General features: G+C 54.7%; 7 protein-coding genes across 7 annotated transcripts; 3 read left to right on the forward strand and 4 right to left on the reverse strand.

Annotated features, from left to right (window-relative positions):
* Positions 1-1,934: 1,934 nt before the first annotated feature.
* VTN31DRAFT_5122 (uncharacterized protein) lies at positions 1,935-4,017 on the forward strand (the record flags this gene model as incomplete). The annotated part of the gene is made up of 6 exons (XM_069405587.1): positions 1,935-2,494; positions 2,553-2,644; positions 2,697-3,103; positions 3,166-3,649; positions 3,704-3,851; positions 3,909-4,017. 6 exons carry the CDS (start codon positions 1,935-1,937, stop codon positions 4,015-4,017), a joined length of 1,800 nt encoding a protein of 599 aa, XP_069260635.1.
* Positions 4,018-9,290: 5,273 nt separating this feature from the next.
* On the forward strand, positions 9,291-11,548 carry VTN31DRAFT_5123 (uncharacterized protein; the record flags this gene model as incomplete). The annotated part of the gene is made up of 4 exons (XM_069405588.1): positions 9,291-9,683; positions 9,740-10,492; positions 10,547-11,443; positions 11,492-11,548. The coding sequence occupies 4 exons, from the start codon at positions 9,291-9,293 to the stop codon at positions 11,546-11,548; spliced, it is 2,100 nt and encodes a 699-aa protein (XP_069260636.1).
* Positions 11,549-11,988: 440 nt separating this feature from the next.
* VTN31DRAFT_5124 (uncharacterized protein) lies at positions 11,989-14,451 on the forward strand (the record flags this gene model as incomplete). The annotated part of the gene is made up of 7 exons (XM_069405589.1): positions 11,989-12,011; positions 12,083-12,152; positions 12,211-12,305; positions 12,372-13,137; positions 13,188-14,100; positions 14,149-14,233; positions 14,283-14,451. 7 exons carry the CDS (start codon positions 11,989-11,991, stop codon positions 14,449-14,451), a joined length of 2,121 nt encoding a protein of 706 aa, XP_069260637.1.
* Positions 14,452-15,406: 955 nt separating this feature from the next.
* On the reverse strand, positions 15,407-16,677 carry VTN31DRAFT_5125 (uncharacterized protein; the record flags this gene model as incomplete). The annotated part of the gene is made up of 3 exons (XM_069405590.1): positions 15,407-15,751; positions 15,803-16,256; positions 16,319-16,677. The coding sequence occupies 3 exons, from the start codon at positions 16,675-16,677 to the stop codon at positions 15,407-15,409; spliced, it is 1,158 nt and encodes a 385-aa protein (XP_069260638.1).
* Positions 16,678-17,008: 331 nt separating this feature from the next.
* VTN31DRAFT_5126 (uncharacterized protein) lies at positions 17,009-19,278 on the reverse strand (the record flags this gene model as incomplete). The annotated part of the gene is made up of 4 exons (XM_069405591.1): positions 17,009-17,556; positions 17,604-18,063; positions 18,113-18,334; positions 18,400-19,278. 4 exons carry the CDS (start codon positions 19,276-19,278, stop codon positions 17,009-17,011), a joined length of 2,109 nt encoding a protein of 702 aa, XP_069260639.1.
* Positions 19,279-19,686: 408 nt separating this feature from the next.
* VTN31DRAFT_5127 (uncharacterized protein) lies at positions 19,687-22,142 on the reverse strand (the record flags this gene model as incomplete). The annotated part of the gene is made up of 2 exons (XM_069405592.1): positions 19,687-20,415; positions 20,469-22,142. The coding sequence occupies 2 exons, from the start codon at positions 22,140-22,142 to the stop codon at positions 19,687-19,689; spliced, it is 2,403 nt and encodes an 800-aa protein (XP_069260640.1).
* A 1,542-nt stretch (positions 22,143-23,684) lies between these two features.
* VTN31DRAFT_5128 (uncharacterized protein) lies at positions 23,685-24,838 on the reverse strand (the record flags this gene model as incomplete). Its single annotated transcript, XM_069405593.1, has 3 exons — positions 23,685-23,795; positions 23,852-24,179; positions 24,246-24,838. The coding sequence occupies 3 exons, from the start codon at positions 24,836-24,838 to the stop codon at positions 23,685-23,687; spliced, it is 1,032 nt and encodes a 343-aa protein (XP_069260641.1).
* Positions 24,839-25,345: the final 507 nt, after the last annotated feature.

Consider the following 25,345-nt stretch of genomic DNA (forward strand, 5'->3'; position numbering starts at 1 on the left):
CTTTGTGCCGGTACAGATACAGGACTACAGGGACCTCAGGTATAGGTATTACGGTAGAGCCTTGGGATCTTGACCAGTGAATGGTTGATGATCAATGGTAATAATAATCCATTCAATGAAGGACCAGCTAATAATAATATTGTTCGTCCTGGATTCATCCGATATTCCAGGCATGGACTCTTTTTTTTCTGTTACACAGCATTCACCTGCAGATTCGGCATTCTCGGTATTGATTGCCGTGCTTCGGTTTATTTCTATCAACTGTCAGTTTCCTATTGTTGACTTGTTTGATGGCATTTGAACGTACTCCGCAGCCTTTGCAGGCGCAGTTATTGTCGCAGGTACACTGGTTTGTCCCGCTGCAGGGGCAGGAGTTGGCACCGCACTGGCAACCCATGATGGCAAAGATCGGTGGAGGAGTCGACTGAGATTGATGTCTTTAGTGATGATTGATTGATGAACTATTGCTTGAGAGATGATGAAGAGTAGAATTACAATGGAGAAGATGGCCAGGACGGGTTATATATATACTACGTTCATCTCAGGAAGGAGCGAGTTCATCATCATGGCGTCATGGTCCTTCCTCTGAAGGTTGGACGAGTTGATGACTAAGGCTCAGTAGTTAACTAAGGTAGGTATGAATCGGAAGACTTGGGATGACTTCATCTTTGTCAAGCAGAAGCGGTGAATCAGAGTCCATGGGGTGTGCATTTAGCAAGCGGAATGGCAATCCGTTGGGATTGATTGGCAGCTGTCTTCCAGATACAGAGTAGAACCGTACAACTGCCCTGCCAGGCGGCCGTCTGGATCTAAATTCTTTAGTTAGTCTTCTCTTGGACTCGCTCGCATCCGACATTCTGTATGTACTGGTACACCGTATATAAGAAGAGCCAACGTAGACAACAGCCACGAATCACCGTTCCTGAATGCGGCCATGGATGAGCTAGCATTCGCCTTGTGCAAATCAAATCACGATCAAGTGATCATTCTCGCCCCACGGCCAAAAAGAAAAGAAAACAGAACCACCACCTGGATGGGAATCACTGGACCGGACTCTCCGCCTCGTCTTCCTCAAACTCGCTTTCCGTCTCCCATAGCCCTCCCCCCCCCCTCCCTTCAGAAGAAAGTCTCTCTTCTTCAGCCTACCCGCTTCGTTTGGTTCCTGGTCCGGTAGCCTACTTGCCGAACGGTACTTAGTTACTACTTATCCTCGTCTCGGTCGGAAAAGTCCTCGACCTTCGACAGACACAAAAGCACGCCGTCCCCCAATAGAACCGATTCAGAGTCCATCATCATTGTTCAACAATCAATAACTATAGATCAGATTGGGCATATTCACTGCTCCGCTGCTCCACACCCCGCGATTGTCCCTTTGCTGGAAAGCCTACATACGGATCTTCCGCTACCGTGCTTTCACAAGCCGAGCTTGATCTTTGGGATCACTTTGACCGGCCCTTTGTTGTTATCAACTGCCTGCTTACTTGTCCCTGGCTAGCCTGTTCACCTGGTTCTACCCCCAGAGCCAGGTTGAAGAGGCATCTCTTACCGTCTTCGACCTGGCAGACCGTTCTACACTCGACAACTACTCCCATCATCCCGAGACGTCGTCACCTAGAGCGATAACAGACCACTCCGGCGCCCCTGCACCTTCATCCAATCGATCCTCGCCTTCCGAGTCGCCCTCCGTGTCCTCAGCTCCCCCCACGGCGCCTTCCGGAGCCTCCTCCTCCCCCTCCTCCTCCCGCCGTTCTCCCACGCCCCCGTCTGACACCGCCAACAACACCACCGCCGCCACTGCTGCTGCTGCCTCCGGCGACGAGGCCCCAACTCATTCTCCCTCCGTTGGCGATCCGACGTCCCGCCGTAGACGCCGACGGTTGTCTGGCCTAGAAGAAGGCCAGCAGTCGTCCCCCAAGCGCCGGCGCCTGGACACCATGCGACCCGATGGTGACGCATCCTCGACAAGAACAAGCGACGTCTCCAACGGGGTGGCGGCCCGGAAGCAACCCGGGTCGGTAAACGGACAGTCTCCGACAAATCATACTACAGCCTCTAACGGCCAATCGACGCCGCGGGCCCAACAGTCGACGTACTTTGGTCATGATCGGGAGGAGGTCACCCGGATCTTGATCCAGAGCCTGCATGACCTGGGTTACCCCGCGGCGGCCGAGACGCTGAGCAGGGAGAGCGGCTATGAGCTGGAGAGCCCGGCAGTGGCGGCGTTCCGCAATGCTATCCTGGCCGGCCAGTGGGCGGATGCGGAGCGTGTGCTGGCCGACGCCGTCCTCTCCGGGGATGGTGCGTCGGGGGCGGAGGACGGGTCAAGGTTGACCCTGGCGGAGGACGCGGACAAGACGGAGATGCTCTTTTGCATCCGTCAGCAAAAGTTCCTGGAGAGTCTTGTAGCTCGGGATCTCTCTGCCGCGTTGACGGTTCTCCGGCAGGAGCTGACGCCGTTGAATCACAACATTGCACAGCTCCATGCCCTGTCGAGGTGAGCTTTCAATCCGGTATTTGACAATTCTATTGCTGATTTTTTTTTTTTTTCTTAGTCTACTCATGTGTCCCGCCGAGTACTGGCAAGAACAAACCGGCTGGGATGACGTTGGGTCGTCTCGCGAGCGACTACTTTCGGAACTATCAAGTGAGTGACCTCCTCAACTTCCGAGATTTTTCAAATCTGACTCATCGTGTAGAGTTTATTTCACCGTCCGTGATGATTCCCAAGAACCGGTTGGCCGCCCTGCTCGACCAGGTCAAGCAGCATCAGATCAACGGATGCCTCTACCACAACACGGCCGCGCCGCCGTCGTTATACGGCGACCACATGTGCGATCGAAATAACTTCCCGCTCTACCCCAACATCCAGTTGACAAGCCATACCAATGAAATCTGGTACGTGGAGTTCTCGCATGACGGGACCAAACTGGCCACCGCCAGCTTGGACCATACGGTGATCATCCATGATGTGAAGCAAAGCTTTGCCGTGATTCATCGGTTGGCCGAGCATGAGGGACCGGTAACCTACGTCCGATGGAGTCCGGACGATTCCAAGGTGGTGACCTGCTCGTTGGACAAGAAGGCCAAGGTGTGGGATGTTGAGGTATGCCTGTTCAATCCTTTTCTTTTTTTTCATGGGAGTTTTGGGAAACTGATCACTCTCAGTCTGGGCAATGCCTGTTGACCGTCAAGGAACACTCGGAGCCCGTCACGGCAGCCGCATGGGCGCCGGACGGAGAATCCTTCGTCACAGCATCACTGGACCACAAGGCCCAGCTGTGCCACTGGAGCCTCCGGGAGCAGCACGCACTGTATATGTGGCCCGGCGGGTTTCGGGCGGCGGACTGCGCCATCACGCCGGACGGCTCGCGGCTGCTGGCGGCGGACGTGACGGGGAATCTGCACGTCTATGACTTTGAGACGCACGCCGAGGAGTACTGCCTGCCGATGAAGAGCAACATCACGTCGGTGTCGGTTAGCTCCGACTCCAAGCACGCGCTGATCAGCCTCGGCGAGGGCGTGATCCAGCTGCTGGACCTGGACACGACGGAGGTGATTCGGCGGTTCCGCGGTCAGAAACAGGGCGAGTACGTGATTCGGAGTAGGTTCGGAGGGGCAGGGGAGAATTTTATCGTCAGTGGCAGCGAGGGTATGTCCTACTTCTTCTTGTCTGATTGATCGATTTGGTCCTCACGGTACGCAGATTCCCGCGTGTACATTTGGCATCGCGGCAATGGATCTCTAGTGGAGGTCCTCGAGGGACACACTGTTGGCTGCGTCAATGCAGTGTCCTGGAATCCTACCGAGCCGGGGATGTTTGCCTCGGTGGGGGACGACCGGATCGTGCGAATGTATCTTCCCCTTTCCCTTTTGTTCTAAACGATTTCAGAACTAATTCTATTTCTTAGATGGTCACCAACGCCGCCCGCAGGGGACGGGACCAAACGCATGCCGGCATCGTCATCGTTGAACGGGTTCACGCGAACCAGTGCTCTACGGTCGACAACAAGCCGATGATACGAAAACGAAGACGATCTTTTTTGAAATTCTCGAATACAGACGCATCGTATTCATCGTATCATATCGAACGCACATATAACAAGTCTCGTATCTATGTTGTTTTACATAGTATACGTTATATACCTTTTTCGTTCTTTTGCCTCTCATTGCTAGTCTGCGAGCTTTGTGGTATCATCTGGGGCGGGGGTTTGGATTGAGTTAGTTTATTTACATAGTAGTAGATTCGTTGAATGGCACCATCAGTTGAGCTTGAGAGGAAGTAATCTTGGAGTATGCATTTTCAGCAGTCCTCTCTCGAGCGAACTTTATTCAATTCGGGTGCCGTCCACCTAACCCGTTCATCACCGCCTCGATAGCTTTCAATGCGGCAGTGATTGCGAAGCAGATCATGGGCGAAAGCGCGTAGAGAATCTAACATCAACTGTCAAACCCTTGGAACGAGGCAGCTGCAGCGGCAGCGGCAGCCCGGGGGGAAGAAAAGCTTACAGTCAAAACCTTGGAAATCGCCATCTTTTCCAACTCGGACACATGGCCCAACTCGGCCAGCCCGGAGATGATCAACGCGGGGGGGCCCGCCGGCATGATCATCATACTGAACCAGAGGAATGGATCGGAGCGGAGGACGCGGGTATATTTGGCGAGGGGGTAGATGAGTGCGATACTTGCCCTATCCTCTTATTACTACTTACTATTCAAGAGTTGAATCGAGTTTGGGGGTAAGGCGGGGGGGAGAAGAAGACTCACGCAGGCCAGAGAATCAGCCGGATGAGAACGACCACAAGCACCGCCCGCACAGGTACCCGCCCGGAACTCCTATGCCCCGCCATCCGCTCGAAGCTCACGCCGAGCTTCCCCCCGACGAGCAGCACCTGCAGACTGGGGAAGAGCCGGCCCATGTTCGCGATGGATGTGGTGAGCCATGCGTTGAAGGTACCCCCTTGGTGGGACGGCGCGAAGAAGGCACGATGCAGCGTGGGGACCAGGCCGAGGAGGACGCCCAGAAGGGTGCTGCAGATGATGGTGGCGTCGATTGCGGCGGATGCAAGGTGGAAATGTCGTAGCGGACGGAGCCAACGAGGGGGATGGATGTGGATGAGCGGGCGGAGGAAAGGGGTGCGTTCTGTTGGTTCTTCATCATTGTTGGATTCCTGTTCCTGTTCCTGTTCCTCTTCCCCGGAAGACTGTGGAGAGGTGGTGGTGGTGGTGGTGTTGTTGGGGGTATCCCGCAATAAACGTGGCCCTACGGCATACGAGATGGTTTTGGTCATCACGGCAAAAACCAGAAAGTAGCTCTGGGCGCGCTGCAGCCCGTCGTCGGTGGCCTGGTCGTTGTCTGCGTCCGGGTCGGCGGCGCCGGCGGCGAGGGGGCGGAGACTGCCCGCGCTGTGCAGCGACTGCAGCAGCAGCAAGGGCAGCGATGTTGTATTATTGAACACGCACGCTGGCGTCACCCACGGCGGTAGCCGCAGGACATACGAAATGGGATATACCAGGCCGAGAGAGAGGAGCAGGTAGACGAGAGCCCATACTGGGCCCCGATTCAGTTCTTCAATTCATTGATTGTACTTGTCCCTCTTTGGAGGGTTGTACTGTCAATGGGTGCTCACCAAAAACTGGAACATAGTTCAACGCATTCCCCAAATGTAGCTGCGACCCAAGATTCGTCACAATCAACGCCGGGAGAAACACCCGGACGCAGAGCCCAAACATCTCGTCCATCGTCTGCTCGCGGATTAGCCCGGCGCGGCGGATGAGGACGCCGTAGCCTAACGTCAGTAGCACCGACGTACAGGCTTGGAGGGCTCCGAGAAAGGGGACCAGTAGGCCCTCCGTAGCTGAAGGCATGGCTCAGTGTCATTCGGAATATGGACTGCATCCCTGTACGGGGTTGATCACCCCCTGGTAAAGGGGAGATTATGATGCTGTTGCTCATTGCCGGTGATGTCATAATGGGTCCATAGCCTAGAGTTGATCTGGCAAGCTGGCGGGGCAAGTATAATGCGAATTGTTGTTGGAAAAGCAAGGCAGATGGCTCTCAAGCGGAATATACACGATCAATGGAACGAACAATGGCCCTGACTGATAATCCAGACATGTTGGACTAAAGAGGGACATCCAAGAAACGCTTGGAATCCTTAGTATCATTAGTGTTTAGTCATTTTCGACAAACGCCCTTGTAAATGGCGATAACGTCCTGATTCTTGTCGAACTCTTCCAACTCCATTGTACACTGTTGCTTCTTGAGGATATCAGCAAGGCTGCTGACGCTGCAGATGGTGTCTGGATGGTCGGGGCCTAACACACTCTCTCGCCCCTCCGAAGCCCGTCGATACAGTTCCTCTGCCTCTTTGTACCGTCCCTGGCTTTCAAGGACGTTGGCCAGGTTGTTAACGCTGGTGAGTGTATTTGGATGGTCGGGACCTAGCTCCCTCTCTTGTCCCTTGTGTGCCCGTCGATACATCGCCTCTGCCTCTTGGTATTTTCCTTGACATTTAGGAGTTTACCCAGGTTGTGGACGCTGGTGAGCGTGTCTGGATGGTCGGGACCTAGCACCTTCTCTTGTCCCTTCAATGCCCGCCGATGCATTCCTTCTGCCACTTTGTACCGGCCTTGGCTGTCGAGGACGTAAGCCACGTTGTTGACACTGACGAGCGTGTCTTGCTGATCAGGACCTAGCACCTTCTCTCTTCCGTCAAGTGCCCGTCGATACAGCGCTTCTGCCTCTTCGTACTGTCCTCGACTATCAAGGACGCTACCCAGGTTGCCAACATTGGTAAGCGTGCTAAATGGCCGGGGCCCAGCACTTTCTCTCTTCTCTCAAGTGCCCGCCGAAGCAATGTCTCTGCTTCACGATACTGATCCAAGATAATGAAGCTCCACCCTACTTTGGAAAGAAGGCGCGTCTCTTCATCCTCCGCCGTCGTTTCACGCTCCATCATTGTTCAACAATCAATAACTATAGATCAGATTGGGCATATTCACTGCTCCGCTGCTCCACACCCCGCGATTGTCCCTTTGCTGGAAAGCCTACATACGGATCTTCCGCTACCGTGCTTTCACAAGCCGAGCTTGATCTTTGGGATCACTTTGACCGGCCCTTTGTTGTTATCAACTATGCTCGCGAGCCGGGATTCTCCAGACCACGGCCTGTTCCAGTGCAATCGAAGGAGGAGACGGGACAGGTTTCTCGTCTACGTGATGCCATCGAGGCCGCCGCTCCCGGACAGAAGCCAGCAGAGGACACTCCAGATGTCCGCCCGGCGCTGCCACCGCGGGACGGCGGGCGAGGGCGACCAGCCGCCGCTATCGGAGTCCCGGAGCCCAGGGATCAAGGCGTACCTTCCCGAACCTCGGTTGACATCCCCTCGCGACAGACTAAGCCCACGCCATCGAATCGTCTATCATCCATCGAATCGCCGTCTCAACTCGCCCCTCCGCCGCCCCGGCCCGCCGCCGTCGTCAGTGGCAAGTCACCATCGAATCCTTGTACCATTCCTGCTCGGACTGTACCACTCCTCCTCCGAGCTGCGCTTAGAGCGTCTAGGTCATCTTAGCCGCGCGTCTAAGTCGAGCCTAGTACAAGAAAGGCTAGAGTAAAGTACTTGAAATACCCGATAGGGCTAGTGCGGTAGGGAGCTCTGTCAAGTGTGAACGCCCTCAGGCAAGGCAACCGCGGATTCGCGTTCCAGCAGCACTTGTCCAACTGGCAGCCCGGAGCTCCTGCGTCAACACTCTACACCCCAGCTTGCTCATCTCCATTGAACGGCCTTTGTGGTTGGGCCTTGATCTTGGCCATCTATGCAGAAGCTTGCCTGATGGCAAGAGGCAGGTAACCAAGAACTTCGAGAAGCTTTGCTGTATCCTCCCGACTGCTCATCTGGCGCGCTGTCAGATGCGTCTCCATGAGTTTGAAACCTTCGGTCTCTCTCATGCCCTCGACATCGAAAACATTGAGCGTTGTAACACCAAGCTCCAATATAAGTTCGTGGTTCCGTGACGTGAACAGCACGGAGCCTTGCCTGCTGAATGGAAGGTGGTCGGCGAGGTTGGTACTGCCGCTGAAAGGGTCAAGGCTGTCGGCGTTGTCAACGATCAAGAGCCAGCTACCCGCGCTTTCACAGTTTCAGAGAACTCTTGACAAGCTCTTCGACATCTGCCTTGCCGTCATCGATCCCATCAACCGCAGCAATCGACCGATGTTTCTGTATGCGTTTCTGAAGCCGACTGCGTCTATAGCGAGAACCCAAAAAAAAGGATGTTTCTCGCGGACCGAAAGGCAAACTCGAGTGCAATCTGTGTCTTCCTAACGCCACCCAAGCAGACAATGGCAGTTTTTTTTTGATCCGCGTCCACGTTGGGCGGAATGCTTGCAAGAAACCGTTTCAAGATAACTGCGAATTCTTGTTCCTTGTAAACCGCACAGCAAAGTGAATGCGGCCTGTAGCTGGTGACCTGCGTTCATCGTTGTCGGGGACGCTGCTGAAGAGGCAATCGACAAACCTCCAATCAAGTCAAAGTGTTCGCATGGCCCGAGGACATAGTCAAAACCATTCTTGTCGCGAACCTGCTCCATGATATCTTCAAGGATGAAGAGGCTGGAGAGGCCGAAATACCGCCGCCGTCTCAAGCAGGGTCGTCACAACTGAACGCTCCAGAGACACCGGACGCCGGGCCAAGGGAGCGGATCTTCCGCGGCTCTTGTCAGGCATCATGGGCTGGCTCGATCTGTGATTCTGATCAACACAGTGACCTGTCAATCACCAAGTTGTTAAGTAAAGAATTGAGTTTAGTAGTCTGGACCCGAGGGGGTTATTCAGCCCAAGGTCGAGCAGTAGCCTACCCCTCTTCCTGTCGTCGCTGTGGCTGCGGCTGCCGGGATTGCAGCGCAAGCCAGAGTTGCAGGACATCGCAAGTTACAAAGCACAAATAGTCGGGTTACTGAGAGACCCTGATAACTGGATATCCAGTTATAAAAGCTGGGGTACATAACTACTTCACGTGACCCAGAATTGGGATGGCTGGTCAAGCGTCATCCCGGTCAGTAGCTTTAGGTTATCAAAGTCAACTGATGCACACGCAAGCCACAGACCGCTTCTCGGTGCTGCTGAACAGTTAATAAACCGCCAGCGCGGCCTCGAAATCACTGTAGTTGTAGCCGATTTCCCAGTTCAAGCGTTGGTGACGCCGTTCAAGTTCACAACAGCATCACCTCACCAGGAACTGGACACCAACTGTACTCAGAGCGAATTGAATGAGGATCTGTAGAGCGCATGCTCGGCCTAAGAAGACCTCCTCTGCGGGGCCGGCCGTCTTTGCTGGATCTGATCGCCCACGGTGCTGTGGTTGAGGCCTCGTCCAGGAGGAGTTCGTTGTCGTCAGACCATCTCCAGCAACTGCCTCCGCTCCCCGACTCGCCCAGGCCCAGTACGAGCTGTTCCTCCTCCGCCTCCAACAACAACAACAACAACAACCACTCCTCCCCAAATTCGAGCCCTCGCTCGCCCACGTCCCCTCACTCTTTTTCGCCGTCGCCATCGCCTTCGCCCACCATGGCCAACGCGCCCAAGCAACCGGCTGGCGATGAACACCATGGCGCCATCTTCTCCGTTTCCGGCCCCGTCGTCGTGGCCGAGGACATGATCGGCTGTGCCATGTATGAGCTGGTCAGTGATCAACTCCCCCCCGCTATGCAATGACACGTTTTGCTCATTTTATGCAGTGCCATGTCGGTCACGCTCGGCTGGTCGGTGAAGTCATTCGAATCGACGGTGACAAGGCCACGATTCAGGTTTACGAAGAGACCGATGGTCTCACGGTCGGCGACCCTGTCTTCCGAACCGGAAAGCCGCTGTCCGTCGAGCTTGGCCCCGGATTGATGGAGACCATCTATGACGGCATTCAGCGCCCACTGCAAGGCATCAGCGCCGCCTCCGGAAGCATCTACATCCCCCGCGGCATCTCAATCCCCGCCCTTGACCGTACCAAGAAATGGGACTTCAAGCCTGCCAACTTCAAGGTCGGCGACCACATTACCGGCGGCGACGTCTGGGGCATCGTCTGGGAGAACAGCTTGCTGCGGGAGCACAAAATCCTGCTGCCGCCCCGGGCACGCGGCACCATCACCCGGATCGCGCCCGCCGGGAGCTACACCGTCGACGAGAAGCTGCTGGAGATTGAGTTTGACGGGAAGCGCACCGAGCACAGCATGATGCACACCTGGCCCGTTCGAGTGCCCCGGCCCGTCACAGAGAAGCTGCCATCCGACTCGCCGTTCATTGTCGGCCAACGCGTGCTGGACGCGCTGTTCCCCAGTGTGCAGGGTGGCACCGTCTGCATCCCGGGCGCCTTTGGCTGCGGCAAGACCGTCATCTCGCAGAGTGTGTCCAAGTTCTCCAACAGCGACATCATCGTTTACGTTGGTTGCGGGGAGCGTGGGAACGAAATGGCGGAGGTGTTGATGGATTTCCCTGAAGTGAGTGTTTTCGGACAGAGTTTCATCGCCAGCTTCGCTGACCCCCAGAAATAGCTTTCCATCGAAGTCGAGGGTCGCAAAGAACCCATCATGAAACGCACCTGCCTAATCGCCAACACGTCCAACATGCCCGTCGCAGCCCGCGAGGCCTCCATCTACACCGGCATCACTGTCGCCGAATACTTCCGGGACCAGGGCTTGAACGTTGCCATGATGGCGGACTCGTCGTCTCGATGGGCCGAAGCTCTGCGTGAGATTTCGGGCCGTCTGGGTGAAATGCCTGCAGACCAGGGTTTCCCTGCCTATCTGGGTGCCAAGCTGGCCTCTTTCTACGAGCGCGCCGGGAAGACAATCGCTCTGGGCAGCCCTCAGCGTACCGGCAGTGTCAGTATCGTAGGCGCCGTCAGCCCGCCCGGCGGCGACTTCTCCGATCCGGTCACTAGCAGCACGCTGGGTATTGTCCAGGTCTTCTGGGGTCTGGACAAGAAGCTGGCGCAGCGCAAGCACTTCCCATCGGTCAACACCTCCATCTCGTACAGCAAGTACACACCGATCTTGGACAAGTTCTACGAGAAGGAGCACCCTGAGTTCCCGCGGCTCCGGGATCAGATCAAGGAGCTGCTGTCCAACTCGGAGGAACTCGATCAGGTCGTGCAGCTGGTCGGCAAGTCCGCGCTGGGTGACTCGGACAAGATCACGCTGGATGTGGCCGCCATGGTCAAGGATGACTTCCTCCAGCAGAATGGCTACAGTGATTACGACCAGTACTGCCCCCTGTGGAAGACACTGTACATGATGAAGGGTTTCATGGGTTACTACGACGAGGCGCAGCGGGCGATCGCCCAAGGCCACAGCTGGGCCAAGGTGCGCGAAGCGACGGCCGACATCCAGACCGCGCTGCGGAGCATGAAGTTCGAAGTGCCCGACGATAAAGAGGCCGTGATCGCCAAGGTAAGCTGCTGCTGACCTGTATCCAGGACATCTACTGACGATCGGCAGTATGAGAAGCTTCTCCAAGACATGTCGGAGCGGTTCGCATCGGTGTCCGATGAGTAGGATTGATATATTCTTCTTGCCTTGATGTTTGCGTATGTGATGCGAATAGAATGGGTTGTCTTTGTACCTGGATTGTTGTAGCCTGAGGCAGCAACATTGTTCGAGTCCCGTGACAGCGAATCGAGTCGTTTGGACTCTGAAATCCTCCAGAAATAATTTCAACGGCAACATTTTCTTTTGATAAACATATTCTTTTGACCGCTGAAGGCGACCATTCTCTAGTATACTGTCCTAATTCTCTTTTCTCAGCTTCGCGTTCGAATTTCGATAGATCAGCGCAGGCGGTCAGCCCAGAATCGCAAGTCACCACTGCCACCCGATCAACTCGGCCACTCCCACTGATAAACCCGATTCCTTAACGAACCCTGCTCTGAGTCCTTTTCGCATCGGTTTGCTTTTCTCGTTGTGTCGCTTCTTCTCGCTGCCCGATCTGTGCCAGCATGGCATCTACTACTAGCTATACGTGCGCACTCCCTCCCCCGTTCCCACACAGATCAGATTGGATATCAGTTCTGACTTGCGCCCCCCCCTTAGGCAAAATGTCAATGACCCCGGCCTAATCTCCCTCGTTAACAAGCTGCAAGATGTCTTTACAACAGTAGGGGTATGTTACTTCCTGCCGCGCGCCGCGTGCGACCGCTGATCTTGTGCATTAATTCCAGGTCCAAAATCCCATCGATTTGCCCCAGATCGTCGTCGTCGGCGCGCAGTCGAGCGGAAAGAGTTCTGTGTTGGAAAACATCGTCGGGAGAGACTTGTAGGGGATTTATTTTTTTCCCATCCGGAACTAGGGGGTTGTTTCACGCTGACTCGGCAAATAAAGTCTTCCTCGAGGAGCCGGCATCGTCACCCGAAGACCACTGATCCTGCAACTGATCAACCGGCCATCAACGAGCAGCACGCAGACGAACGGGGTTAAGAGCGACGAGCAAAAGGCCATCGAGGGCACCACAGACAGTGAGGCGAATGTGGACGAGTATGGCGAGTTCCTGCACCTGCAGGGGCAAAAGTTCTACGACTTCAACAAGATCCGTGATGAGATTACGCGCGAGACTGAGGCCAAGGTTGGCCGCAACGCGGGCGTGTCGCCGGCGCCGATCAACCTGCGTATTTATTCGCCCAACGTGTTGACGCTGACGCTGGTCGATCTCCCTGGTCTGACAAAGGTCCCCGTCGGCGACCAGCCCAAGGATATCGAGCGCCAGATTCGCGACATGGTGCTCAAGTACATTAGCAAGCCGAACGCGATCATCCTGGCGGTGACGGCGGCCAACCAGGACCTGGCGAACTCGGATGGGCTGAAGCTGGCCCGTGAGGTGGACCCGGAGGGCCAGCGCACCATCGGTGTGCTGACCAAGGTTGATCTGATGGACGAGGGGACGGACGTTGTGGATATCTTGGCCGGCCGGGTTATTCCGCTGCGGCTGGGCTATGTGCCAGTGGTGAACCGAGGGCAACGGGATATCGAGAACAAGCGGCCGATCTCGTACGCGCTGGAGCAGGAGAAGAACTTCTTCGAGAACCACAAGGCGTACCGGAACAAGTCATCGTACTGCGGGACGGGATATTTGGCTCGGAAATTGAATTTCGTGAGTAGCGACTGTTTCCGTTACAGGAAGAGATAGACTAACGGTCGTAGATCTTGATGATGCACATCAAACAAACCCTGCCCGATATCAAGGCACGGATCAACTCGACGCTTCAACGGTACCAATCGGAACTGGCGCAGCTGGGTGACTCGATGCTGGGCAACAGCGCCAATATTCTGCTCAACATCATCTCGGAGTTCAGCAACGAGTACCGGACGGTCTTGGAAGGCAACAGCCAGGAGCTGTCGAGCGTGGAGCTGTCTGGCGGTGCGCGTATCAGCTTTGTGTTCCACGAGCTGTACTCGAACGGCATCAAGGCGATCGACCCGCTGGAGCAGGTCAAGGACGCCGACATCCGGACGATCCTGTACAACTCGTCCGGCTCGTCGCCGGCGCTGTTTGTGGCGACAACGGCGTTTGAGCTGATTGTCAAGCAGCAGATCCGGCGGTTGGAGGATCCGAGCCTCAAATGCGTGTCGCTGGTGTATGACGAGCTGGTGCGGATTCTGGGTCAATTGCTGAACAAGCAGCTGTTCCGGCGGTACCCGCTGCTCAAGGAGAAGTTCCACGGCGTGGTGATTAACTTCTTCAAGAAGGCGATGGAGCCGACGAACAAGCTTGTCAAGGACCTGGTCAACATGGAGGCGTGCTACATCAACACGGGCCATCCGGACTTTTTGAACGGGCACAAGGCGATGGCCATCGTCAACGAGCGGCATAATGCGGGCAAGCCCACGCAAGTGGATCCCAAAACGGGCAAGCCGCTGCCGCCGCGGTCGGGCAGCCCGACGGCGGACTCGGCCTCGCTGCCGGACAGCGGGTCGCAGCAGAGCGGCGGGTTCTTTGGCAGCTTCTTCGCGTCCAAGAACAAGAAGAAGATGGCGGCGATGGAGCCGCCGCCGCCGACGCTCAAGGCCTCGGGGACGCTGAGCGAGCGGGAAGCCATTGAGGTGGAGGTGATCAGTACGTATTCCTCTGGAAAATTTCGGGTAACGGCGCTAACGATTTCAGAACTGTTGATCAACTCGTACTTTAACATTGTCAAGCGGACGATGATTGATATGGTTCCGAAAGCCATCATGTACACGTTGGTCCAGTACGTTGAAATCTTTCCCCATCGCGGAAATCATTCTAACAGTGAGTAGATACAGCAAAGACGAAATCCAGCGCGAGCTGCTGGAACAGCTCTACAAGACGGGCGACCTGGACGACCTCCTCAAGGAGAGCGACTACACGGTACGCCGACGGAAAGAGTGCCAGCAGATGGTGGAATCTTTGACTCGGGCCAGCGAGATTGTCAGCCAGGTGCAGTGATTTTTTATTCTTCATTCCCTTTCAGCATGTTTACTAGATTAGCCTGTTTATTTTTTCTACTACTCCTACTAGTCTATTACTCTGATGAATCGCGTTTTTGTGTCCAGGCTTGTATTTTCCTCCTCTATCCTCTCTCTACCCTCGAAACTCTTTCCTCTCGACTCTACACCACCATCACAACCCTCCCCTTCACAAGCCCAGACACCACCACATCCCCTCCTCCTCCTCCCTCCTCTGAGTAGAAATCTCTTTTTTTACACAAATGTATTCCGATCATACGTCGCATCCCGATGATAACTCGTCCCCGTGTTCGGATTCGAATACTCCTTATGCACCCTCGTCGTATTATCATACCCCGAGGTATCCGTGTCCACGTCCCGATGGTAATACCGACCGGAATCATCCATCTGCTCCCGATGATGCCGCCGCGTCGTGGCGTCGAGGTCGTAGTCAATGTGTTGGTCGTACGCTCCCGTGGTCGGATCGTAGGTGGTCCGGTTGGCGCCGTAGTCCGTCGTCCCCGCCGTCGCGGTGGTGGTCGACGGGTAGGTGTAGTTGGTGCCGTAGCCGTAGTTGTAGCGGGAGGTCATTTTTGATCGATTTTTTTTCTCGAGGGGTTTTAAAAAAAAAAAGATTTGGAGTTTATATGAGAGAGGTTTTTTTTGGAGATTGTTGACAATCAATGATCTGTGATGGGCTTCAATGGTTTCTTTCCTTCTTGAGTCGCTTTTATATTATATTTCTTATTGCCCTCGCCGCAGCAGGATTCATCCTTGGAACTCGTCTTTGGAACGTCAATCCGTGAAGTATGCTTTTGATCATAACTTTAGATACATCGTCATCGTCGCCGCCTCCCTGCCACCACATGACTCTGCGCTCACGCAAGCGGCAAACAAAAAAAAAAAAAAAAAAAAAAAAGGACAAATCTCTATTATAGTTTTACTCGTAATAACGTCTAAGCGTTTTCCGCCTGATACACCTTGATGCTCCGAAACTCCCAGTATGCCTCCCGAAACGCCTCCGGATGCTGCGCGACAAAACTCGGACACTCCCCCGGGCACTCAGACTCCTCCCGATAGCGGCTCGCCTGCCCGGCCAGGTCTCCACACAACGCAATGTTGGCAATGATCGATTGATTGCGGAAATGCCTTGAAATGTCACACTTGGTGTTTGGAAAGTCCGCCGTCGCTTTGCCCCAGCGGGACGGGTCCGGCCGCGACGTCGTAATGTCCGCCGGGATCGACCCTCGCGGGAAGAACCAAATCCGAATCCCTTCTTCTCGGAGTTCAGTAGCATACACCTGCTCCCCGGTTAGCACTCGTTTTGAGACCATTTTGGAGGTTGCACGTACGCCGCCCCCGTTGTCGTTGAACTCTGGCCCAAACGACGCCGGGCCCGCCTTGACCCCGCAGCCTTCATTGTTGTTGGTCGCATTGTAACAATCCTTCGAGACGACACTCCCCGTCTGCTTGCGCCGGACGTTCATGGTACAGCCCTCCGTCGTGTGCAGGGTCATGGAGTTGCCAAAGGTTCCCTTGTTAGTCGCCTCCACCACGTCAATCTCGCCGTTCGTCGGCCAGTTGTAGGTATCCGACAGCCACAGGGCCGGCCATGTCCCACACCCGTGCGGAGCATGAGCAATATCGAAGATGAACAAGCCCCGGTCATAAGTCCTCTTCGACTCGATGCGGATCGAATTGCGGCCACCGATCGCGTTGTCGTACTGCGTGTCGACCTTGATCACCGCCGCGTCATCGCTAGCATACGTCAGGTTCGAGTACGCCGCACCCTCGGCGTTCAAGTATCTTGCCTCGTTAGCTTCTCCCCTCCGTCTGTAGAGAGCCCTTGGGGAAATCGACAAACATACACCACAAACCCATGGGTGGGATCTGGATCGGACCAGTACCGGAACTGGTCAAAGAAGTTACGTCCTTCGTAGGTATCCACCAGCCGATAGTTCAGCGGATAGTAGTCCGGGTACCTATTGGCCTTGACTCCCTCGACCGCACCCGCGATGACGGCAACGATCACAGCGACCGTAATCAAGCCCGCGATAATCTGCGTTCGGCGACTCCAGCCGCGGGGATCGTATTTGGCATAGGCCGGGCGGGCCGAAACCACGCCGGCTCTCTTTATCCCGGCGTCGGTCTCGGCATATCCGGGAGGGATGCCGCGATCGTTAAGGCTGGTCTTGGGGACCTGTGATCTGGGGTTGTTGTATGACATGATAAGAGATGCAGACACAGTAGTATTAGACTAGTTTATTAGGTATATTAAATGAAAGCTCTTGAAGCTGGATAAGTTGGAGGTAATCGCTGAAATCAACGATGGCTGAAGTCGGGACTCAAAGGAAGGACCGTTCCTGAGGCATTCAGGAAGGCACTGGATGCGTATGTAATCATTCATTCATTCCAGGCTGATTAGATGAGAGTATCGATACTTCGATAAGATTCATCATCATCATGATCATCATGATGTGGTGGATCAATACATCAAGTATGCGGATGCCTACCGACTAAGATAAGATCTATGTACAGTAAAAACCTGTAAACAGTCCCTAAGTCGAAGATGGATCTTCGCAGACCCGCCAGGGGAGCCGGCTTCGCCCAACAATCAGAATAAACGCCTCATCACGATCTGCACGCTGCAGATGGAGATGGAGAGTCATCGCATGTTTCTCTCCGTTGGAGCCGCCGTGTGTCTTGGAAGACCCACGCGTCTCAGCCGGGTCAAACACCTCCAGCTCCAGACCCGCTAGATGCTCCAGCCGTGGGTCTGGCTTCTTCGTCATCTGGATCAGACTGCTGTAGGGGTACGACCATACTACGTCTCGCCCAGAATATGAAGCGTTCCTGCCTCTGGCCGTTACAAAGCACAGGCCGCGAGTCCGCAGTGCTAAATCACCGGGCTGGCCGTTGTAGAATGCAGGGAAGAGGAGAGCGTCGCCATCCCTAGTGCTCTTTCGTCGGGACTTCAACTGCGCTTTTGCTTCGCTGGCCGACTCGAATCCTTGTTCGAATACACCATCCGGAGCCCGTTGTTTCACTTGATTCTCCGCTTGACGGAGAACATCGTGCCGCTGGAGATATTGAATCACCCACTCGGCTATGACAGCCGTTAGCATGCACAAAATCATCAGCCAGACCACGTACGATGTGACGGAATATCCCAGAACGCCCAGCGAAACGGGCTGACTAGGAACCGATACTGTGGGAAATGGTCCGCCACTGGCCATGCGAGGAAGAACGTGTTGAGGGCCAGGAACCAAAACACGTTCATGCAGAATTCTCTGTCTCCAACGAGGGAGAGTGCGAGACATGACGCGAAGAAGAACAGGCTAGCCGCGGTCTGTCGCGGCTCCCGCCAGTGGTAGAAATTTTGAAGCACCTCCAGAAACGCCGCCAGATCGCCGATTTGACCCTGCATGTGCGGTGCGATGTCTCTCATGGGGGGCTCCAACCACCGCTCCCGCGCGTGACGGTCAGTGACCAGCTCGCCTATTCTCCTGGCCAGGATGCCCCGATCCAACGCGCGATCGAGCGATTCCCGCATCGACTGCGCTGGGGGCGGGCAGAGGCGACGCTTCAGCACGATGTAGATGATGTATGCATACTATCCGGCCTCGTCAATAACCCGCAAGGACACACAACGAACTACCTACCAAGAAACTCATAACACGCTGCTTGCGCCATAGGTAGGTAAAAAAAGCATACCACATCGCAGTCCGAAGCGGCTGCTCCCAGCGATACAGCCGCTGCAGGTCCTTGCACCACGCCTGCCACGGCTCCGTCGCCATGACCAGCCGCTCAATGTACCGAGCGAGAATTTCCGGATCGAAAGATGGCTCTGCTGGCTCGCTGTCGATGTACCTCGCTGCGAAGCTCTGCGTCGTAGATACACTCACCTTAATCATTCTCCAACCCTATGCTAAGGGCTACATATACGTACCTTGACATATCTTTTCCATCCCATGGGATCATCCTGCTTGGATCCGCCGTCCGCAGACAGATTCCGACACACACGCCGAATATGCCTGCCCACGATCCAAGCGACAGCTAGACGATCACGCTGCGCTTCTAGACGTTCAAGCTCGGCACGCTGCTGCCGTAACTCCGTCGTCTCTGTCGTCCACCGAGTGTGGCCCCCTTTAGTATTTCTCCGCTCGTGATCATTCTTCTTGTCCTTGGGCTCGTCTGTTCCAAGATTCCCCAGATGTTTCTTTGCGTCATTCCTCCCCCGCGTCACTGTGGACGGTTTGCCCTTTTTCTTCCCCCCTTTCAATTTGTCCTGAGTAACCGTGTGTTTGTTGTAGGAGGACAGGAGCACCACACTCGCACTGAAACGCCGGGTCCTAGTAATAGTAGCTCGCGGCACCCACCCCGGTCCCGGTCCCCTCCCACGGTGATGGTGGTGGTCCCGCTCTCGCTGATTCTGAATCTGGGGAAATAAATTCAATGGCGGCTTGGCATCCTCGTTGCCGTTAGGCCTAGTAGTGGTGTTGGGAATCGCGCCATGAGCGGGGAGAGTCGACGGCGGAAGAGCAGAACTGCTACTCGGAGTAGAACTGCCTGTGTGTATTTCTGGTGTCGAATCGGTCTGGCTAATAGTACACTTCATGTGCGTTTCTTCCATTGCCGTGTCCGTGTCCGGTGAGGCGGTAGTAGACTGTGCCGAGGATGATGATGAGCTTGAGATTACGATGGTTCCGTGAGGCTCGGCTTCGGTTGCTTCTTCTTTCTGTTCCGCTGCATGATCGTCATCAGCATTGTCATGGTGAGGCATTTGGTTCAAACAGTTGCAAAGTGACTCTGGGTTGAGTTCCGTCATTGTGGCACAGTAGTAGTAGGGAGAATGGATTGGTCACGAGTTGCGGCGGTGCAACTGCAACTGGCAGGACGATGGCTTGCAGGGAGTATTAAAGTAGCCAAAATCCCCTGGCAAGGGTTGAAGAGAACGTCGTTTTTGCTTTTTCGCTCATCGCAGAATGCACTCGGCGAAGGTATTACATACTAAAAGGCAATATTATACATGTACCACGTAACTATCGGATGTGACGATACACAAATGCAGGCGGCCGGAATGACAACACAGCAAACTCAGTCGAGACACGTCAGACCTTTTCCACCATTTCCGGACGCCAAAACGCCATGAACCCTATCCCCGTATTCTAATAAAGAAAAAAAAAAAAAAATAACATGGCCTCGTAACGCACCACCACGATCCACGCCCACGCTCTCAGTTGTTCGTTCGGTTCCGAGATAGGTCCGTCCCCGTACGATATGCAGCCGGCAGCCCGACCGAGCCATTGCTGACATTGGAGATGCGGCGCCGCAGTATGCGCTCCGCGTCGGCCTTCTCCTTCTGATGCAGAGACTCCGACGGCAACAGGATGGCCCGGTCTAGAGCGTAGGGCAGGCCACGATGGCGGCCGCGCACTTGCATGGCGATGATGACCAGCTTGGAAATGGTGCGGAACTGGCTTGAGAACGACGCGTTGACGTCGGGGTACCCCAGCGACATCCCGACCGTGCCGTACGCAGACACGATCTCGAACAGAACCGAAAACGGCGTAAACGCATATTGTTTGTTGTTCTGGAGCCGATCCCCCTCGACGATGCAGATGATGAAGAACCCGAGGAAGATGTACCACAGATCAAAGCTCAGCTGTTTCCGCAAATGCGCCCCGATGTAGCTCGGTTCGCGCATCTCTTCTTCCTCCTTGTCCTCGTCCCGGAGGTGGTAGATCCCTAAGCTGCGCTCCTCGTAGACGTTGGTGCGTCGCATGGAGATTGCAATGGGGAACACGGAGATGTACATCATGATCATGTATGACACCTGCATGGCAGGGTGCAACTCCGCAATGCTGACCGAACTAAAACCTGCGGTCCGTGTGGAAACTGCCTGGAACAAGCCATTCAAGACACGCGTTCCAGGAGGAAGCGCGGTGATGATCTTGTTGTTCAGCTGCGGGAACGTCAGCAAGCGTGAGTCGCAACCTATCTGATGGCACTTCTTACATCCAGAATGATGAAGAATATCAAATCTACCCCATTCAGGATCACGAGAATGGCAAATAGCCACCAGGTTGCATTTCGGGGAAACAAAAGCGTAAAGCATCTCCGCGGATGGTCCAACAGGAACTGAAGCTCTTCCCACAGGGGATGCCCTCGGGGAACGATCTTGGACAGCACCCAAATGATCAGCCGCAGCATACAGGGAAAGCCCGTGTTGCCGATGACGATCAAGAAGCTCATTATGAGCAAGGGAAAAACGGCATCCTGAAAGGACACCATCGAATCCGGCGTCAGAGTGAAGCCCACATCATTAAAAGCCGATTCCGCCGTGAATAGCCCCCACCACGGCCGGCCCTGCCCAACCGAGGTGACTACCTGTCCGTATTTTTCGCTGGTCATGATCCACGGCACAAGGCAAATGGCGCCGAAAACGTGGAAGAACACAAAGTAGCTGACGAGAACAACGGCCAGCGTTTTGAGGGCACGGTACTCGATTCCTCCCAGCTCCTCGCGTTGCTCCTCGGTGAGCGCGACGAAGGCCGAGTTGCGCCCAATGGTGGCATTCCAGCTCAGATAGGGCATCTCCCTCTCCCGCTCCTGCGTCAGCGAGCGGACGATGCCGTCGAACGTCGGCCGATGACTTCGGATTCGGGTTAAGAAGTTGGGAGGCGGTTCATCCGGGTCGTCTCGTCTTGAGTCCACCCGTGGCATCGTGACGGTCGTCCGGGAACGCAGCCGCAGCACGTCCGGTTCGTTGATGGTGATATGCGTGCTGATGTTATCGCCACCTTCTCCGTCCCCATGGTCCTGGTCATTCTGGGGTTCGGGGCTAGTGGTGGAGTTCTCCTCATTGATAGGCTGCGGCATCCCGCCTCGGTCATACTCTCGAGGGCTGGGAATGCGCAATGCCCCCTTGTCCTTGCGCTGGTGCTCCAGAAACGCAATGTGCTGTTCGGCGCTCCGCTGAGGCGGGAGTCGTAACTCGGAACCTTCGGAGTCTGCGTGTCGTAGCCGCGGCGGCACTGCCTCGGAGAACCGGGGCCCGACTTCTTCTTCATTGGACGACTCCGAGCTCGACTCGACGTCGGCTTTCAAGTCATCCCTAAGAGCGTCTCGAGCGTCCCCCGCCTCGTTCCGCAGGACGACGATCGATTGTCCACGGACGCTCTGTTCCTCACGTGGTCGGCCGTTTTGGTCTCTCCCGCGGGAGAGTGTCCTGGACTTGGACCGCCGCAGCGCACGGGCGTCTCGAGCGATGTGCTCAAACCGCTTCTCGAACCAATACAGGCGGACGAAGACGACGAATGAGTGCATGACGATGGGATTGGTCAGCATCGAGATTATGTATAAAAAAACCTGAGCATAGGTGGGCACGAGGTTCAGGTCGACCGTGTTAAGGCCGCTCTGCGTTGCGGCGCCCGAGGCGAAGAAAAGCGCGTCAATGTAAGGGAAGCTGCTGCCTCCATAGACGACAACGGAGCCGATCAACGCCCACAGAATCACATAAGCATAGTGGAGCGTGATGAAGTTCCACTCCAGGTTCCTCAGAATGGGGATGCGGGATTGAATCGCATGAAGCTTGCTCAGTGAAGCCTTGAGAAACCTCACCAAACGTTTGGCGGATGCGACTATGATCTCCCCCCATGGCCTGCCTGGGGTATAGATCTTTGGGTTCATTCTCCGCACCGCCCCCGAAGTCGTACCGTATACTTTTTTGGGTCGCTGCGATAAGACTTTCAAGACGCGAGATAAGACTCTACGTTGCGACTCGGATCGATCCGTCGATGCCTCGGTCGATCTTCCCGACAGGGTTCCAGACTTTAAGAAGAATGACTACTTTTGAGGAGCGGTCAAACCCGGTCCGGAGGTGCCCAGGAGCTTCAAGTTAAATTCATGATGGGGAGGGACGAGCAGGCGGTGCAGCGCGGGAGAGTTCGATGCGTGGCGAAGTCTGCGGAGACTTGATAAGGCCAAAAGACCCCTCGAGGCTTTAAGCCATCGAGGATCAGGGGCGAAACAAGGCGTTCACTGTCCAGCAGCGGGAGGGGTGAAAGCGAAGTGAGAAAAAAGAAAGTGGACGAAGACTCGAAAGAGCCGTGAGGAACCGAAACCTAACTGGAAACGGCCTGGTTCGAGCCCCGCGATAGCGCTAGGTTATTGACCGTAATGACACAATAAGATAAGAGGGATTGAGGCCATATTGACAGTCCTTTTGCAGAGAGTAATTGTTTCTCATCCTGCGCGCAATTGTCTCGATAGATTTTGAATTCCTCGTCAGCAGAGGCCGTGATGCTTGAATTACCAAAAGGGGGAGTCCTGTGCTTGCTGTGATGACGCCTTGGCGCAGAGTGGATTGATGTCCGATCGGGGAGTGTTAGGAGATTGATGCCTCAGGCATTCGATAAGTAGGTACCTATCGGCTGCCACGTCAAGTTCAAGTTCAGAAAACGGACAAAGCTTGGGCCGAACGAAAGCCGAATCAAGCTCGATTGTCCAATTCACACTGTCGGTTTTTGTTTCCCTGGATGAAGTACCCAAAGTATCGTAGCACTCTGACATGATCCATATATTGAGTCATTGACTACCTAACTAGTTAGTTGTTTTGTGAAACTTGGATTCTTTGTTGTCCCTCACATCCATCCGATACTACAGTACCTCTCTGCACTATTCGATTCCTGCACCAGGGTTAGGGCACCAGCCCTAAGGCCGATCTGGATTGCTCCTCAATCAAAAATCTGTCCCCCGGTCTCGGAATCTTCCAGTTCTTACCAGTCAAATTCTGGCGAGTCAACGAACCACGTGCCATGTCCTTTGAAACGCAGAAGAGAGCAAAAGAGACTTCAAAGCAGCGGTCAAGTGTTGCCATCGTGGACTTGTGGAACCCATTGAAGTCATTGAACTGCCCTGTGTCCAAGGGTTTCTCGGGCCGTGTTTCCCGCGTTCTTTGATGCGACAAAGTACGAGTACTACTGTAACAACAAAAAGGTGGACAGTATGTAGATCAGCTCATCGGGACAGTTACATCCTAGTACGATTCAAGGGATACGCTACGCACGGCGTGCATGCAGGTACATTCCTGCCCATGATCCATTTTTAGTAGCCCAGAGTCGACTGGTCGAGATCAAGAATCGGAAATGGCTGCGAGAGCGCGTGTTCATTGAGATATATTAAGGTCTATTTACTCTGAGTTCTTTAACCATGACTGCCGCTGCCCGGGGACTACGATGCATCGCACATAATATCGTGGACACGGGGCGGGTTCGCCGTCGCGTCTCCCCAGTCAGCCGCGGCTAGGGCCTGCCCAGCCGTCGTGGATAGATCAGATCGGATCTGTCCAGTCAGCCAAGAGATTATCAAGACACAAAGGTGTCGACGTTTTAACGTACATAGTTGCTCGGGTCCACAAAATGCCACCAGTCCTGACTGCGGAAAGCATGGCCGAGAGATTGACTGATAGGGTCTTTCCAGAAAGTGTTGCGCGTGTCAAAATGAGCATGCTTCGACCACGCCACGTACACCTTGGGATGATCGTTGTTCTTGACCCCATTCGGATCGATGGCCTTGCCGGCGTTGATCTCCTCCGTGGTCAGCGTGTTTTGGATATCTCCCCAGGCCAGATTGTGATAGTAACTGTGCGCCGAGAGTAGCGCTCGCGTCGGCGTCCAGTTGTTGTTGGAATCCTTGCTGTGGACGATGATTACCCGCTCCCAGTCACTGTGTGACTCCCAAGTTAGCATCGCATGTCTTTCCTAGATAAAGTTAATGCGTCTTGCTACTGACTAGTTATGCCCCGTCTCGATGTCAATATCGATGTTTTTAGCAGCGGCACTCTGCGGTGACACCGTGCTATTGACACTGAAATGGACCACATGCGGAACGGTGCTATTATCGACCACAGTCAAGTCATTGCCCTCGAGCTTGGCTTGACGCCCAGTCTGTTCGATCGCTCCGAGCGAGATTGAGACGGTGGCTCCGTCTTTCTCATAGAAGAGGTTATAGGCCACGCGAACCTCATTATCGTTGCACTTCCGATAGCTAAAGTAGATGGGAAACGCGGGGCCGGGATTATTTATCGGCACGCCAGGATTCCGGCAATCGCAACCAACGTCCGGATAGTCGCACTGGGGTGCGGGGGCTGTCTGATGCTCCAAGTCATAAACATCCGGGGTGGTTGGAGAACCGCTAAACGCCCAGGTCGGATAGCATGGAGGTTGATTCAACGCTTGCCCGAAAAACCACATGGGAGCATAGCGCACGGCCAGTTCCACCCCTCCCGCATTCAACATAGAGGTCATCTCTTCATCGCTGATGGAAGTCGCCGCCAGAGCGGTCGAGGCCAGCAAGGCCGTGATTGCAATGGGCCGTGCATACATATTGAGAAATGCAACCTCAGGAGTACATATTCTTTTGAAGAGCAATCAACCATAGTTGACTCGATGCTAGGGCGGCACTTTATATTAGCCTACACCGAGAGTGCCTGAAGATCCGGCAGATCGGCCGACCAAGGTAGTACTGTGACATTGCCTGTGGCCCTTGACTCATGGGTACTATTATGAGCTTAACACCACCCAGGTCAGCATGACTAGTCACGGAAAAGCTGCGATAGCAAATGATGATGCCAAATAACAATAGCACCAAGCCGTCAGCAGGGTAACATCGTGGCTCATGGACTGGTTGATCGGTCGAGTCTGGAGTGAGTGACCATGTTCTCCCAAAAAGTAATTACCTACTACGAGTACCTATTTAGGTTACAGTAGTGGGCGCTTTTCTGCAGGAATCGCGGATTATCCATCTGGGGAAGTGATCTGCAGCCTGGGCCAATCATAGCGCTCTCCAGAGCCTTTTTCTGCCGAAGTTTAAGACCCTTTCGGGCCGTTCCC

The sequence above is a fragment of the Thermomyces dupontii genome (genome assembly GCF_041956625.1).
Source record: "Thermomyces dupontii strain NRRL 2155 unplaced genomic scaffold VTN31scaffold_4, whole genome shotgun sequence".
Taxonomy (NCBI): Eukaryota; Fungi; Ascomycota; class Eurotiomycetes; order Eurotiales; family Trichocomaceae; genus Thermomyces; species Thermomyces dupontii.